Source organism: Zalophus californianus, chromosome 1 (assembly GCF_009762305.2).
Source record: "Zalophus californianus isolate mZalCal1 chromosome 1, mZalCal1.pri.v2, whole genome shotgun sequence".
Classification (NCBI taxonomy): domain Eukaryota; kingdom Metazoa; phylum Chordata; class Mammalia; order Carnivora; family Otariidae; genus Zalophus; species Zalophus californianus.
The window spans coordinates 90,255,012-90,271,305 of NC_045595.1; the positions used below are offsets into that span (position 1 = coordinate 90,255,012).

A 16,294-nucleotide genomic window follows, 5' to 3' on the forward strand; every position below is an offset into this window, starting at 1 on the left:
ATGTATGTAACTACCTATTTGACAACAGTACTTGGATATCTAACAGGCATCTCAAACTTTATGTGTCAAAAATACAAACTCTTGATCTGAGGCCCTGATCCCAACCCGTTCCATTCAACTCAGTTGATTGGCAGCTCCTTTCTTCTAATCTCTCAGACCAAAAATTTGGAGGAGGATTCAAATTCCAAACATTTAAACACCTGCCATGTACTAGGGAAAACTGATGGAGAACAATCATTATCTAGACATAACCTTGTAAAATTATTAGATTTTAAAGATAAAAGAAAACTCCACATGGCCTTCAGGCAAAAAAGATGAAATTAACTTACAAAAACAACACAATTAGACTGGCATCAGAATTTTCAAAAACAATATATACAAAGAAAGGCAGCAGTGGATTAGCATTTTCAGGAAACTCAAGAAACAAAAAAATGCAAATCAGGAACAGTACATCCAAATAATCTGTTGAAAAATCAGGTCTTGGTAAAGGTTTTGAATGTGTAGAACTCAGGAAATATTGTACACGTGTCCTTCCCGAGTATTCTAGAGGATGCACTTCATCCTACCAACAGATGATGGGGAAACTTCACAAAGGAATGACAGTGAGCATTTCACATATTTGACTGTAGAGTTAAGACTAAACAAGGGTGAGGTCCATGGGCTAAAAAAAATATATAAACATTTTATTTTCTGACAAAGTAGATAAATGTAATTAAAAACAGTGGAAGAGAGAAAATGGAGAAACAGAATAAGATTACTGACTGCAACAGAAGCAGCAGGGGTCAAAACATCATTTACAACTGACAAAAGGTTAAGTAAGAAGGGGGTTTAAGGGCACCATAAGAATAAAACTAACAAACCCTTTCCTAAATAAGGAAAAACAAAAAAGAAAAACAGATACCTGAAGAAACATGTAACATACACACATAGATAACATAAAGTAATTACAATATATGACAGAAATGAGACCAAGTACAAATCATATTAAATGTGAATGTGCCTAAGTTGCCTGGTTGAAAGAAAAAGATTTTTTAAATGGCTCATAAAGCAAAACTCAATTCTATGCTCAATTCTACCTTTAAAATACAGCAATCCCCAAAGACTAAAATGAAGGAATGCACAGGATTATAAGGCAAATGAAAATCACAAGATAGTATGAAGGTAGACTTCAAGCCAAAAAGTATTAAATGAGAAAAAGAACATATTCCAAGTTACATTAATAGTTATGTCTATGCACTAATTAACATAGCAAACCACATGAGATGCAAGAAACAGAAACACACATTAGGAAACTTGAAAACACCACCTAGTAGGAGTTCAATGAACAAAAAATAGGAAAGGATATAAAAGATCTAAACAACATAATCAGTAAGTCATATCGTGTGTGTGTGTGTTGTGTGTGTGTGTGTGTGTGTGTGTGTGTGTGTGTGTGTGTGTGTGTGTGTGTGTGTGTGTGTGTAGCAAAGACTATCCATGTTGGAGAATACATCTTCTCATAAAATGTTCTCAAAAATCAAGAAGTGTTCTCAAAAACTGATCGGCTCAGTTGGTTAAGCGACTGCCTTCGGCTCAGGTCATGATCCTGGAGTCCCGGGATCGAGTCCCACATCGGGCTTCCTGCTCAGCGGGGAGTCTGCTTCTCCCTCTGACCCTCTTCCCTCTCGTGCTTTCTATCTCTCATTCTCTCTCTGAAATAAATAAATAAAATCTTTGAAAAAAAATTAAAAAAAACCTGATCATATATCAGGGCACAAAGATCAGTAAGTTCTATGAAGTAGAAATATTACAAACAACACTCTAATCACAATGTAATAAAACAAGAAATTAAAAACAAAACAAAGCCTTTCCATCTGGAAAGTAATGAAAATTCTACTTCTGAATAAAGGGTATATGAGTATTCCTTCTAATATTTTTATTTTGCAACTTTTTTTAAGTCAGAAATTATTTCCAAGTGAAAAGTAAAAAAACAAAAACAAACCAAAAACCAAAAACCAAAACCCCAACTTATAATTCCTTGTTGGCAAGGATGGGGGACACTGGGTGCTCAACACATTACTAGTAGGAGTATAAACTGGTACAACCACTTTGACAGTTAGTCTCTACTAAAGTTGAAATATGACCCAGCAATTTCACTTTTAGGCGTATACCAAAAAGAAATGCATACACACATATTTCAAAAGACATGCACAAGAATGTCTACATGATTTGTAAGAGCAAAAATCTAGTAGCCATCTAAATGCTCATCAATAGTAGACTGGGTATGTAAATTGTGGTATACCCATTTAATGGAATATTATGCAGCAGTGAAACCAATGAACTAAAGTTACAGGAACAAGGACACAGCTTTCAAACAGGTTGAACAAAAAAAGGCTCAAGAAGAATATATATTATAATTCTACGTTTAAAAGTAAAAAAAAAAACAAGCATAATAAAACTAGTGTTAGAAGTCAGGAGTGTTACCTCTGGAAGGAAGGAGGAAACAGTGATGAAGGAGAGGCATGAGGAAGGCTCTATGGCACTGGCAATGATCTCTTTCTGAACATGTACAGTGGCCTTCCCAGCTGTTAACTTTAACATTTACAGGACATTTGTTGTACTTTTCTGATGTATGCCAAATAAAAATTAAATAGAAGATTTTTAAAATATGAGGCCTAACGTGTTCAATTTTATGATTATTTCATGGGCCCTACTGTTGAGTAAAAAATTCAATGTACCATATTACATCAATTTGAAGAACCACTGATTGTAAGATGAAGTACCATTTTATGTATTACCAAAAAGGAAAAAAAAAAAAGCCCCCAAAACCAGCCCCCCAAAAAGAAAGGAAAAAAAGAAAAAAGAAAAACCCTGCTAAGTAAACTATGACTCTAAATGATAAAACTTTTAAATGTGTTTTGTGCCTTCACTGAGACTATTTCAGAACCATCAGCTTTCTGCAAGGTATCTAAAGAAGAATGGTGTCAATGACTGGGAATATTTCTATTTTTCTTGCCTACTAGTATCATTTCATCTACTATTCAAAGAGTCTGTGAGCTAAGAGACCTTAGAGATCATCTAGATATACTCCATGATTTTACAGATGGAGATAAACTCCAGCCCAAAGAGGTTAACCTGCCTTAAAAGACAGCAAGAAGCAAAACAGAAGCCTGATTCTAGATCTGTTCTCAAACCAGTGATTTTTCTCTATTTCTTAAGGCATAATGATCAGTGTTAATGATAGTACCAAATGTTACTTTTTCGAGCAAAGGTTTTGCTTGGTGAGAACTATCCAAAGTATCAATTTATATTTATTTTCTGAAGACGAACAATCTGTAAATTTTATAAACCTACTCCTAAACACACCAGTAAAAATTATTAGAATGTTGCTTTATGTTATTTTAAGTAGGCCCCATGCCCAGCATGGAGCCCAACACTGTGCTTGAACTCCAGACCCTGAGATTAAGCCCTGAGCCGAGATCAAGAGTCAGACACTTAACCGAGTGAGCCACCCAGGTGCCCAGAATGTTGCTTAATACCCTATCAGCAGAACTCCAACAGATGATTAGTACAGTAATTGTGCAAAGGTTCATGGATAAAAAATCATCAACAATGATTTTAATAGCCATTTGAAAGGCCAACAGCTACTAAAGGAATAGTGAAGAAAATCATTTTTGGGGAATAAGAGGAAACCATTTATTGACAAATAAACTCTTGATCTGTGAATGAATTTCTCAGAAAAGGAGCCATCCTCCAGTGCTCAGGAGATCAAACAAAGATGCAGACTTAACCCATCTTTTCAAGGGAAATGACTGCAAAATAAGGTGATAATAGACACATTCTTGGAGGGAAAGCACTGAGGGTACTGCTAGAATCAAAATATAAGTAGCAATGGGTTTATATCATAGTTTATAAAATCATTTCATCACACCATTTCATTTGATCCTTAAGATAAATCTGAGTTTTCAGAGCAAATGATAGCCTTTTTGTACAAAAGAAAAAGCCTATGCTTGGATATGTTAAATGATCTGTCCAGAGTCATACTGTTCGTGATCTGGGACTTGAACCCAGTCCTGATTTCACACCATTTTACCTCCAGCTGTTATCTCAACCCTAAGTATATGATGGAACGCGATAATATGAATCTACCTGCCAGTATCTCTGGAAAACTTACTACCACAAACTTTAGAGGTGATGCAGAATTTGGAGCTTTAACTTTAATATACTATGAATTGTTAATGGTTAACTCCAGGACTGTTTTCTATAAACCCTACCTTCACATCAAAGGAAGGTTTGAAGAGTTTGTCCTTGGACAGAAATTTTGATGGTGTATCCAGATGTAAGGAGGGCTCCTTCTGAAGTCGCTGTCCCACTGGTGGGGAGACTGAAACCTGTCTGGTGTGTTGTGAGATCACAGCACGGAAAGCTTTACTCTGAAAGCGGTTCATATCTAAAGGTGTAACAGCTGTTTTCCTGTGAGTTTCCAGTTGTGCAACAGGATGCTCCAGAGTATCTGGATTTAGATTCACCCTGTTTGTTATTTCAGTTTCCAAACTTTGTTCTAGAGATTTAAAATGAAAAGAAACAAATGTGAGCCACTAAGGTCATCTTTTATCTCTAAAGAGGCATACACAAAGTGATACTCTTATATCATACTGTTAGTTTTCATGTGAATTCTCAAGTACACTTTAAGTCACAAAGTTATATACCTACTTTCCAAGAAACAAACCAAATGATGTATTAAAATATGTTGAGTTAGACAAAGCATAACAATTGAAACAATGAATGAAATTAGACTTCCTATTTCATCATATTGTAGCTTGAAATATTTTTAATAAACCTCACGATTTGCCAATTATATGTGTCATCTTAGTCAATGGCAGTTAAAAAAAAAACAAACCCAATTACATATACTCTGAGTTAACAACTACAGTGAAGTTTTTAAAAAGTTCTTAGTGAAATTTTAATATGACCTAAATGTCACTTTGCCTCAGTTGTAAAATTTCCAGTCTGTCTGGGTAAGCAATAATGGCTCTGAGAGCTGTTCCCAAGCTACTGCCTTGTCCCTGAAGTTTGCCTAGGGATGCCATCATCTTAGAAGAGGGGGTACTGTGTCCTCCCACCAGCCTTTTTTCAACATTTAACAAAAACACTTAATAGATGGCTATGCCATGCCAGGTCCAATGCTAGACAATGGAAATATATAACGCACAAGACATGCATATTCTTTGCCCTTTCGGAGCCTGTAACTGAGTAGGGAGATGTGAAAGCAAACTAGAATTACACCACTGGGATCAAAGGTTCAAAGGGGATAATGCAGGGAGTTTTGGCAAGACAAAGGCTATAGTTGGTGGGTCAAGGAAGGCTTCCCAGAACTGAAAGATAAGGACAAAGAGGCAAGCATGAGGTGCGCTAGAGAAAAGACACAGAAGTCCAAAGATGAGAGGAAGCGAGAGCACATGATTGACATGGTGTGTCAGTGTGAGCCACAGAAGGAACAATAAATGGGATCCTAGCTCACATCGTAAGACTTCAAACACTGAGACCCCAGAATGCTTCTAGATTATTTTGTATCTTCCAGCTTTCAGACAGTGCCTGCAGTAGAGAACAGGTAAAATTAAGTATCTGTGCTATGAACACGTTTGTTTTGCCACCCAATAAGGAATGCTTAACAGCGGTGCACAACACTCAACGTGAAAAGGAGAAATCAGTGACCTTGTCTAAAAACAAGCTTTGACACATTCATATTCCAGAAACCATCAAATTGTAAAAATACATATAAAAGAACAAAATAAAAGCATTAACCTTCTTTAGTTGACTTTTCAATCAGAAAATGGCTTTCATTGGCTCTCTTTCCCATTCTAGCAGTCTCCAACAACCAAGATGTGGTGACTGCTGGTAAATTCCACTTCTTGGCAGCTTCATATTTAGATCCACCTGGTTCTTTCAATACAAGATGTGTACTGGCAAACATGCCTTTCTTTGCATTGGATTTGCGAACAAAGAATTCTTGAACGCTGAAAATTATATTTAAATAAAAGCAAACGGTCATATACACAACTAGTGAGCAAGCTAAGAAGGAAGTTTCTAATACAACTGTTGTTAAGAGTTCTACATATAATACTCGCTGATAAAAAGTTGATGTTTACGAATCCTCTTACAAACGCTTACTCAAAGATAAAAATGTATTGCTACAGTAAAACTTTTTATAAAAACATAAGCAAATTAACCTAGACTTTCAAGAACTAACCAGGAAAATTACCTCCTTAATTAGTCATCACCTACCCACCTTGGCCCTTCTTCCCAAAAGGAGGCATGGAATAGCCAGGGAGCACAGAAAGGGTATGAATAACACACTGTATCTTTCTAGCCCACTATGTCTTCCCAAAGCATTTTCAGACATAATCTCATTTGATACCCTTAATATTTGTGAAATACCAGTATTTTACAAAATATTGTTTTTTTTTAAAAGATTTTATTTGTGAGAGAGAGAGAGAGAGAGAGAGCATATGCACATGTGTGCGCACAAACAGGGAGCGGCAGGCAGAGGAGGCAGAGGGAGAAGCAGACTCCCCGCTGAACAAAGAGCCCGATGTGGGGCTCGATCCCAAGACCACATAATCATGACCTGAGCCCAAGGCAGACGCTTAAGTGACTGAGCCACCCAGGCGTCCCTTTTACAATCGTAAAGATACCTGGGAAAAGATACAATTAAGTGACTTGTTCAAAATCACAGAATATTTATTAAACACAGAGAACATGGGGACAGAAAAGAGAAGTCCACCACTTGACATATAAACAGAATTTTTTTTTAAAACAGCTTCTGGGTTTTATGCTCTAGTTCCCACTTTCAAGATTCTTTAAATCTCCCACATTTTTGCTAGCACTTTCATGGTTTCATTTTTCACATTTAACTCACTGATCCATTTGGTACTTATTTTGTATGAGATATGGCTCTAACTTTATTGAATCCTATTTACTGAATAAGCCATCTCTCTTCTTCAATGACTTGGAATATCACTTTTTTTAATAAAGATTTTATCTGAGAGAGAGAGCACAAGTGGGGGGGGAGGGGGGAGAGGCAGACTCCCCGCTGAGCAGGGAGCCCCATGTGGGGCTCGATTCCAGGACCCTGAGATTATGACCTGAGCCGAAGGGAGATGCTTAACTGACTGAATCACCACCCAAGGCATCCCGGAATATCATTTTTATCATACACTAAATTCCTGTTTGTATTTGGTCTATTTCTAGACTTTCTGCTCGTTCACTGAACTTTCTGCAACTTATTAAAGCCACACTGTTATTTAGTGAGGTTTTACAAAATATATTTAAATAACTATTCTATTTTGGAATTTTCATGATTTTTCTGCTTGCTAACCTTTTCTTATGAATTCAAGAATTTAGTTTGCTTGTTGCCCTCCCTAAAAAATCTGGATGGCATTTTAACTGGGATGTTAAATTTATACATTAATGTAGGGGACTGAACAACAGAAACTTTATAATCTTCTTTTCAAGAACATGGATATCTTTTCTACTGTTCCCTTAATAGCATTTTATAAGCTTCTGTAGCTCTTCCAAGTTTCCTGTTAAACCTGTTGGTAAGTATTTTATCTCTCATTGAAACTTAGTTTTCATTAGCTTTTCTAACTGGTTGTATGAAGGTCAATGATTTCTGTATATTAATTTGCCACTTTATTGATACTTATTAAAAGCCACTTTACTAAATTTTTCCCTAAGCACTGCTTTAGTTTAACCCCTGGAACTTGGGTGTCATACTTTTGCTATCATTACTTTCTAGATTTTCTGCAACTTCAGTTTTTTTCAAAAAGCTTTTTATTGTTTAGTATAATTCAAATACAGAAGACAGCGAAAATGGAAATATAAAATTTAGTGAATTATTATTAAGTGAAAACCCTTGTATCTACCACCTACATCAGATGACAGAATCTTGCCAGCCACTCCAGAACCTCTCCAATGTGTCTCTTGCTCAATTACAACCCCTCCATACCTCCCTTCTTAGTAGTAGCCACTATTTGGGTATTTGTGGCAATCACTTCCTTACCTTTCTTTATCACATAGTGCATTCTTAAAAACTACAGTTTTTTGGGTTTTTTTGTCTTTTAGCTTATAGGCTCCGTCCTCTTTCCCTTCCCCTTAATACATATTTGTTGAAGACACTGTATTATTTATAACAAAGTTATCTCAGAGTCTGGATTTTGCTAACTGCATTTCTGTGCTATAGTTTAACATGTTATTTTTTTTTTTTTTTGGCTGGGTACAGTATATTTTATTGATGGTACATGACAAGGTAGGCTTCCCCAAGCCCCTCCCCTTCTTCAGGGGGCCTGGGATGGAAACGGTGGAGGTCGGGAGATTCTCAGTGTTTTGGGGGATAAGTTGGGGCAGGAACTCCCCAGCAGCTGAGGGCCTCTCTCTTCCTCTTGCTCTTGCTGGGGCTGGTGGTCCAGGGGGCTCTTACTCCTTGGAGGCCATGTAGACCATAAGGTCCACTATCCGGTTGCTGTAGCCAAATTCATTGTCATACCAGGAAATGAGCTTGAGAAAGTGGTTGTTGAGAGCAATGCCTGCCCCGGCATCGAAGGTGGAGGAGTGGGTGGTGTCACTGTTAAAGTCGCAGGAGACAACCTGGTCCTCAGTGTACCCCAGGATGCCCTTGAGGGGGCCGTCTGATGCCTGCTTCACCACCTTCTTGATGTTGTCGTATTTGGCAGCTTTCTCCAGGTGGCAGGTCAGATCGACGATAGATGTGTTGGGGGTGGGGACACGGAAGGCCATGCCAGTGAGCTTCCCGTTCAGGTCAGGGATGACCTTGCCCACAGCCTTGGCAGTGCCAGCGGAAGCAGGGATGATGTTCTGGGCAGCCCCTTGGCCATCACGCCACAGCTTCCCAGAGGGGACGGACACGGTCTTCTGGGTGGCAGTGATGGCATGGACGGTGGTCATGAGTCCCTCCACAATGCCGAAATTGTCATGGATGACCTTGGCCAGAGGAGCCAAGCGGTTGGTGGTGCAGGAGGCATTGCTGACAATCTTGAGGGAGTTGTCATACTTCTCATGGTTCACACCCATCATGAACATGGGGGCATCGACAGAAGGAGCAGAGATGATGACCCTCTTGGCCCTGCCCTTCAAGTGAGCCCCAGCCTTCTCCATGGTGGTGAAGACCCCAGTGGACTCCACAACATACTCAGCACCAGCACCACCCCATTTGATGTTGGCGGGATCTCACTTCTGGAAGATGGAGATGGACTTTCCAATTGATGACAAGCTTCCTGTTCTCAGCCTTGACTGTGCTATGGAATTTGCCATGGGTGGAATCATACTGGAACATGTAGACCATGTAGTTGAGGTCAATGAAGGGGTCATTGATGGCGACAATACCCACTTTGCCAGAGTTAAAAGCAGCCCTGGTGACCAGGCGCCCAATATGGCCAAATCCGTTCACTCTGACCTTCACCATCGTGTCTCAGGGATGCGGCTGGCACTGCACCAGAAGATGCGGCTGTCTGTCGAACAGGGAGGAGCAGAGAGCCTATTCTCCTATTTCTTATAAATCAGTAGTTGAATCTAGAAACTTCATCATATTGAGGTTTTATCATTTTGGTAAGGCCACTTTAAGGTGATAGTGTGTTATTCATCAGGAGGCATATAATGTCTGTTTTCCTTTTTATTATGTGATTACTGATTTTCAGAGCCCAGATGTTTTCATTCATTAGGAGTTATAACCCTATCCTTCTTCATTTATTTGTTGGAATACCTCTTAAAGAGAAACTGTCTTATCCATTATTATGGTACTCTGATACAGATTACATAGGAAAGGCAGGATAAATACTTGATCCTTTCACTTTATCTGACAGCTTTCAAATAATGGGCTGGTTTCCCAGCATCTTTCAAACATGACCAATTAGCTTTGTTTGGAAGTCATTATGAAATCATGATTTAAACATTATTTGATGCGTTTGGATCCACTGCCATTATTCTCTTTAGTGATACTTAAATCTTCCTGTCTTTGGCCAGTGGAGGTCCTTTTGACACAACTTCCTTAGCAGTCCTTGCTATCTGGTCTGACAAAATGTTCCATACTCACTGATACCTTTTCTGCCCCAGACCTGGAATTTTTTTTTTAAAGACTTTATTTATTTGAGAGAGAGAGTGCAGAGAGAGAGAGCAGTGAGCATGAGCATGAGTTGGTGGGGGGTGGGTAGAGGAAGAGGGAGAAGCAGGCTCCCCACTGAGCAGGGAGCACAATGTGGCACTTGATCCCAGGACACTGGGATCAAGACCTGAGCCAAAGGCAGATGCCTAAGGGGCTGAACCACCTAGGCGCCCCCTAGAATTAATCATTTCTTTACATTTTAGTTTCTTTTAGCCAGAAATGGTATTTTAGGATCACAATCTGGGCACTGGGATTGCTTATTACCATTGTGTTGATAATGATTTCTAGGCTTATAAATGGGTTTGAATTCCTCTTAGAACCAAGAGTTATGAAATAGTTCTAAAATGTCCAGTTTATAAGGTCTTTTCATTTTCTATTTATACTATTCATTTCTAGTCTTTTTGCATCATGATTAGTGAGTATGGTCTGTACTCTTTCTACTTCAGGGAATTTACTGAGCTTTTCTTTGTGGCCAATTTCTTTATAGGCAATGTTTCTTAGTGTTTTACAGGCACTTGAAAAGGTATGTTTTCTGTTTCAGGGTAGATGACTATGCTATTGAAATCTAGATCCTTCCCTGTTTTCCTATGTGACCTCTCATGAAATAAAAGATGGAAATTAAAGTCTCCTACAAGTAATGTATTTCTGTTGATTCCACCTTGTATCTCCTAATGTTTTCGTCTGATGGATGACAGTCATGTTCTTTTTGGCATTTATATATTTTAACTTCAGTGTGACTAGCTATTTACAGTGCTCTTCTTTTTCTTACTTAATGCTTTTGCATTTGAATCCAAACTTGTCTGACATTAGAACTGCAACCCCTCCTTTCCTTTTGTTTGCATTTCTTTGACATACCTTTGCCCATCTTTTTTTTTTTCCAGATGTTCTGAATCAATTTGTTTTAGGTGTGTCTCTTTAAAGTCATTTTAAGTGTTGCTTCAAGATCTAATCTAAAAGAACTTTTTTTTTAAAATATAAAAGTTGATTTCATTTACATTTACTGATATAAGTTTTCTGCTTCCTTTTAGAACAGTTACCACCTAAGGTTCACTTAGGGGTTGGGCTAATTTGAATTTTGGAAGTAATTTTCAAGTTCTTTTTTTTTTTCCTTCCCAAGTATTCATTACTGAAAAAGAATAAATTGCCCATATGGCCCATGGAAGGGAATAATGCTTGGATGTGCAATATTCAATCATGGCCCTCATATCAGCTTTACATATTCCCTTTCCTGGTAGGTAAGCACTAATGCCCATGGTCTGAACCTTTGCCAGGTATCCATCTAGTAGTACTGAGCCATCACAAAGCTCAATTCCAATTTGAATGTTCACCAATAAGTCAAAAGGTACACCATGATAGCAAGTGCACAAAAAATACTACATACCTTGCTCCAAGGCGATTTGCTAAGAACGTCAACGAATCTTTTTCTGCTCCTGCACACTGGCTGAACGAAATAACACAACCCTCTAAAGGAGTCATTCCTGCCATTACTGGGACTGGCATGAAGAGAGGATTTGACTTTGGATCAATTAAAGTCTGATAGTCTATACAAGTTACCTTTTAAAAACAAGAGACACAAGAACAGCAACCTGAAATAAGCAACTAGTGGTTAACACTGGTTTGGTTACAGTAGCAGTAATTTTAGTTTACATGAAAAGCGATTTTACTTGAAAATAACCTTGTGTATGCTCATTCTCAATACATTTCACATTATATTAAAAAAATTAATTCATTACACAGGATATTAACATCAGGCAGGTTTACCATTTAATTACTAAATATTGCGGTAAATTTAATTTCTTCCCAAGTATTAGTTTATAAATTTTCCTCTTAGCTCTTGGAAAGTTAAAAAAAAATGGTTGAATTACCAGTGTTCAGCCAATAAAAAAGAACAATACAAAAGTGCACCCATGCTTTGGTTGTGAGAAAACAGGGAGGACTGAAATAGTATGAGGTGACCTGGGGTAACATCTTAAGAAGGAATGCTGCTGCTGTGGCCCCAGGGAAACAATAAGCTCTACTCTGCCAGGATTGGGGCCAAGAAAGCTTGCGTATTTTCCTATCTTACAATTCCCTTTGCTAAACTCAAAATCTAAACCTTGCGCAAATGCCAATTTACCTAAACTGAATTGCTTAGGAAATAAACATTAACACTCTCAGGGCCTGATATCCTTCAACACATTTCAACTGCTACAGGGTTTTCTTACCAGCCACGTATTTGTGACAACTTCTCCCACAGTTGCTTCTACTTCACACCCCAGCAGAGGAACCACAGCATAATCAGCAACAATTCTGCTCTGAAGGGACACGATTTTTCCAGCATTTTCTCTTATGATATTTGCAATATTAGATTCATTTTCATTACTAAACCCCAAAACAAGGAAACTCTTTTGGCTAAATAAACCTTCTTCAGTAATTGTAGAAGCATCAGGGAGGCAACGAGTGACAGAAGACTGGTTTTCTTCTTGCAGAGAAATATGAGTAGAGTCATTAAAGGGCTCAAGTTCAGACTTCACAGCTTCAACTAAAAGAGAAAAAGAAATGTTTTCTAGCAGAAAATTTATCTTATACTTAAAGGTAACATGAAGCCTGAGAACTGTGACCACAGTCACAAAAACTAAGGCTCAGTAAGTACACAAACTCATCCCATCTTCTTGGCTACCAAGAGTACTGTCATTATTTCCATCTTCCATTAGAAATGACAACAGCAATCATGTCACTGTTCTAGGTATTCCTAGTATACTAGAAACTCCAATTAATTGAAAATTATGAAGCTCTGGTAACTCCCTGGGCCTGTCTCAGTCCCCAAACCGGTTTTGCTAATTCACAACAGAACTGAGAAAGTATCATTAAGGAAAAAACAGAAGTAATGGCCTAAATGGTCAAGCCCTTCACGTGGAAATAACTGATAAATATAGTAAGAGAATTATGGTTATTGCTTTTTATGGTTTTTTATCTTTCAAAAACCTCCTAAAATTTTCATATTGAGTTTACAGCTGCTTAGCTACTACAATATGGATTTAACAGAACTACTGATGAAGGACCCAAGCAAATAGTCTCAACTATTACATTTCAGAATCAAGTTGGCTGATGGATAATTAGAAAAAAAAAAACATAAATGTCAGTAACAAAATATATATAGTCCCTAATATGCAATAAACACTGGCAATTCGAGGCTAGAAGTTTAAAAGGTAAAAGTACTATTTAACATACTACTGGAAGTCTTAGCCTCAGCAATCACACAACAAAAAGAAATAAAAGGCTCCAAAATGGCAAGGAAGAAGTCAAACTTTCACTATTTGCAGACGACATGATACAATATGCAGAAAACCTGAAAGACCACCAAAAAATTGCTAAAATACATGAATTCAGCAAAGTTGAAGGATATAAAACCAATGTGCAGAAACCTGTTGCATGTCTATACACCAATAATGAAGCAGCAGAAAAAGAAATCAAGGAATCGCTCTCACTTGCAATTGCACCAAAAGTAAGATACCTAGGAATAAACCTAACTAAGGAGGTAAAAGATCTGTACTCTGAAAACTAGAGATCACTTATGAAAGAAATTGAAGAGCACACAAAGAAATGGAAAACCATTCCATACTCATGGATTGGAAGAACAAACACTGTTAAAATGTCCATACTACCCAAAACAATCTACACATTTAATGTAATCCTTATCAAAATACGACCAGATTTTTCACAGAGCTGGAACAAACAATCCTAATGTTTGTATGGAACCACAGAAGACCCCAAATAGCCAAAGCAATTCTGAAAGAGAAAAACACAACTGGAGGCATCATGATTCTGGATTTTAAGCTCTATTACAAAGCTGTAGTCATCAAGACAGTATGGTACTGGCACAAAAACAGACACATAGATCAATGGAACATAATAGAGAGCCCAGAAATGGACCCACATGTATATGGTCAACTAATATTTGACAAAGCAGGAATGGATATCCAGTGGAAAAAAGTCTCCTCAACAAACACTGTTGGGAAAGAAAACTGGACAGCAACATGCATAAGAATGAAACTGGACCACTTTCTTACACCATACACAAAAATAAATTCAAAATGGATGAAAGATCTAAATGTAGAGATAGGAAACCGTCAGAATCCTAGAGGAGAACACAGGCAGCATCCACTTTGACCTTGGCCTAGCAACTTCTTACTAGACACGCTGTTGGAGGCAAGAGAAGCAAAAGCAAAAATGAACTATTGGGACTTCATCAAGATAAAAAGCTTTTGCAAAGCAAAGGAAATAGTCAACAAAACTAAAAGGCAGCCTACAGAATGGGAGAAGATATATGCAAATGACGTATCAGACAAAGTGTTAGTATTCAAAATCTATAAAGAACTTAACAAACTCAACACCCAAAAAACAAATAATCCAGTAATGAAATGGGCAGAAGACATGAATAAACACTTTTCCAAAGAAGACATCCCGATGGCTAACAGACACACGAAAAGATGCTCAACATCACTCTCCATCAGAGAAATACAAATCAAAACCACACTCAGACACCACCTCACACCTGCAAGAATGGCTAAAATTAACAACATAAGAAACAACAGGTGGTTGGCGAGGATGCACAGAAAGGGGAACCCTTTACACTGTTGGTGGTAATGTAAACTGGTGCAGCCACTCTGGAAAACAGTATGGAGGTTCCTAAAAAAGTTAAATAGATCTACCCTATGACCCAGCAATTGCACTACTGGGCATTTACCCCAAAGATACAAATGCAGTGATCCGAAGGAGCACCTGCACCCCAATGTTTATAGCAGCAATGTCCATAATAGCCAAACCATGAAAAGAGACCAGATGTCCATCAAAAGATGAATGAATAAAGAATATGTGGCGTGTGTGTATATGTATATATACATATATATGTATATGTACACACACACACAATGGAATATAACTCAGCGATCAAAAAAATGAAATCTTGCCATTTGCAAAGATGTGAATGGAGCTAGAGGGTATTATCTTAAGTGAAGTAAGTCAGAAAAAGACAAAAAACCAAATGATCTCACTCATATGTGAAATTTAAGAAAGAAAACAAATGAATATATGGGAACAGGGAAAATAAAAAAAAGGAGAAAGGGAAACAAGCCATATGAGACTCTTAAGAATACAGTACAAACTGAGAGTTGATGGAGGGAAATGGGCTAAATCAGTGATACGTATTAAAGAGGACACTTGTGATGAGCACTGGATGTTTTAAGTGATGAATCACTGAATTCTACTCCTGAAACCAATATTGCACTGTATGTTCACTAAGTAAAGTTTAAATTAAAAAAAAAAGGTAAAAACTTAGTTTTTGATAAATCTAGTGGTGCTGTGTACAAGGATTGGCTAACTACAGCCTAGGAGCCAAATTGGGCCTGCAGCCTGTGAGTTAAGAACGGCTTTTACGGGGGACACCTGGATAGCTCAGTCAGTTAAGCGTCTGCCTTCAGCTCAGGTCATGATCCCAGTGTCCTGGGACTGAGTCCCACACTAGGCTCCTTGCTCAGCGGGGAGCCTGCTTCTCCCTCTGCCTGCTGTTTTCCCTGCTTGTGCTCTCTCTCTCTCTGACAAATAAATAAAATCTTTAAAAAAATGGCTTTATGAGGCATCTGTCTTTGGCTCAGGTCACGATCCTGGACTCCGGGGACTGAGGCTCAAGTTGGGCTCCCTGCTTTTCCCTCTTCTTCTGCAACCCTCCCTCCTCCCCCCACCCTGCCCCCGTGCTTGTACTCGCTCTAATAAAATCTTAAAAAAAAAAAAGGAATGTTTTTTACATTTTTAAATGGTTGTAAAAAGCAGAACCCAAACAAAATAGAATATGTACAGAGACAAAACATGGTTGACAAAGACTAAAGTATTTACTGTCCGGTCCTTTACAAAGTAAATTTGCCAAGCCCTGCTTTATGAGATCTCAAGAAGCCTGGAAGTTATTCAAGGATTCTTCATTTATTCACCTATACAGGCAGTGTGCTGAGGTGCTTTACGTGTATGTAATTAGTGCTCGTGATACTATGATGATGATACTACTGGTTTATCTTTTTTTTTTTAAAGATTTATTTATTCTTATTTGAGAGAGAGATCACGCACCTGCGCACGAGAGGGGCAGAGGGAAGAGGTAGAGAAGCAGACTCC

At 38.1% G+C, this 16,294-nt stretch overlaps 1 protein-coding gene and 1 pseudogene across 3 annotated transcripts in view; both read right to left on the reverse strand.

The window, feature by feature from the left end:
• TOPBP1 (DNA topoisomerase II binding protein 1) overlaps positions 1-16,294 on the reverse strand; it is a 78,739-nt gene that overhangs the window by 38,303 nt on the left and 24,142 nt on the right. For all 3 annotated transcript variants that reach the window (XM_035727250.1, XM_035727249.1, XM_035727251.1), the window contains 4 exons: positions 12,358-12,674; positions 11,535-11,707; positions 5,782-5,993; positions 4,251-4,537 (listed from right to left, as the gene is read on the reverse strand). In XM_035727250.1, coding sequence (XP_035583143.1) covers positions 4,251-4,537; positions 5,782-5,993; positions 11,535-11,707; positions 12,358-12,674 — 989 coding nt within the window. The remainder of the gene's footprint in view (positions 1-4,250; positions 4,538-5,781; positions 5,994-11,534; positions 11,708-12,357; positions 12,675-16,294) is intronic.
• Positions 6,569-9,457, reverse strand: LOC113916801 (annotated as a pseudogene).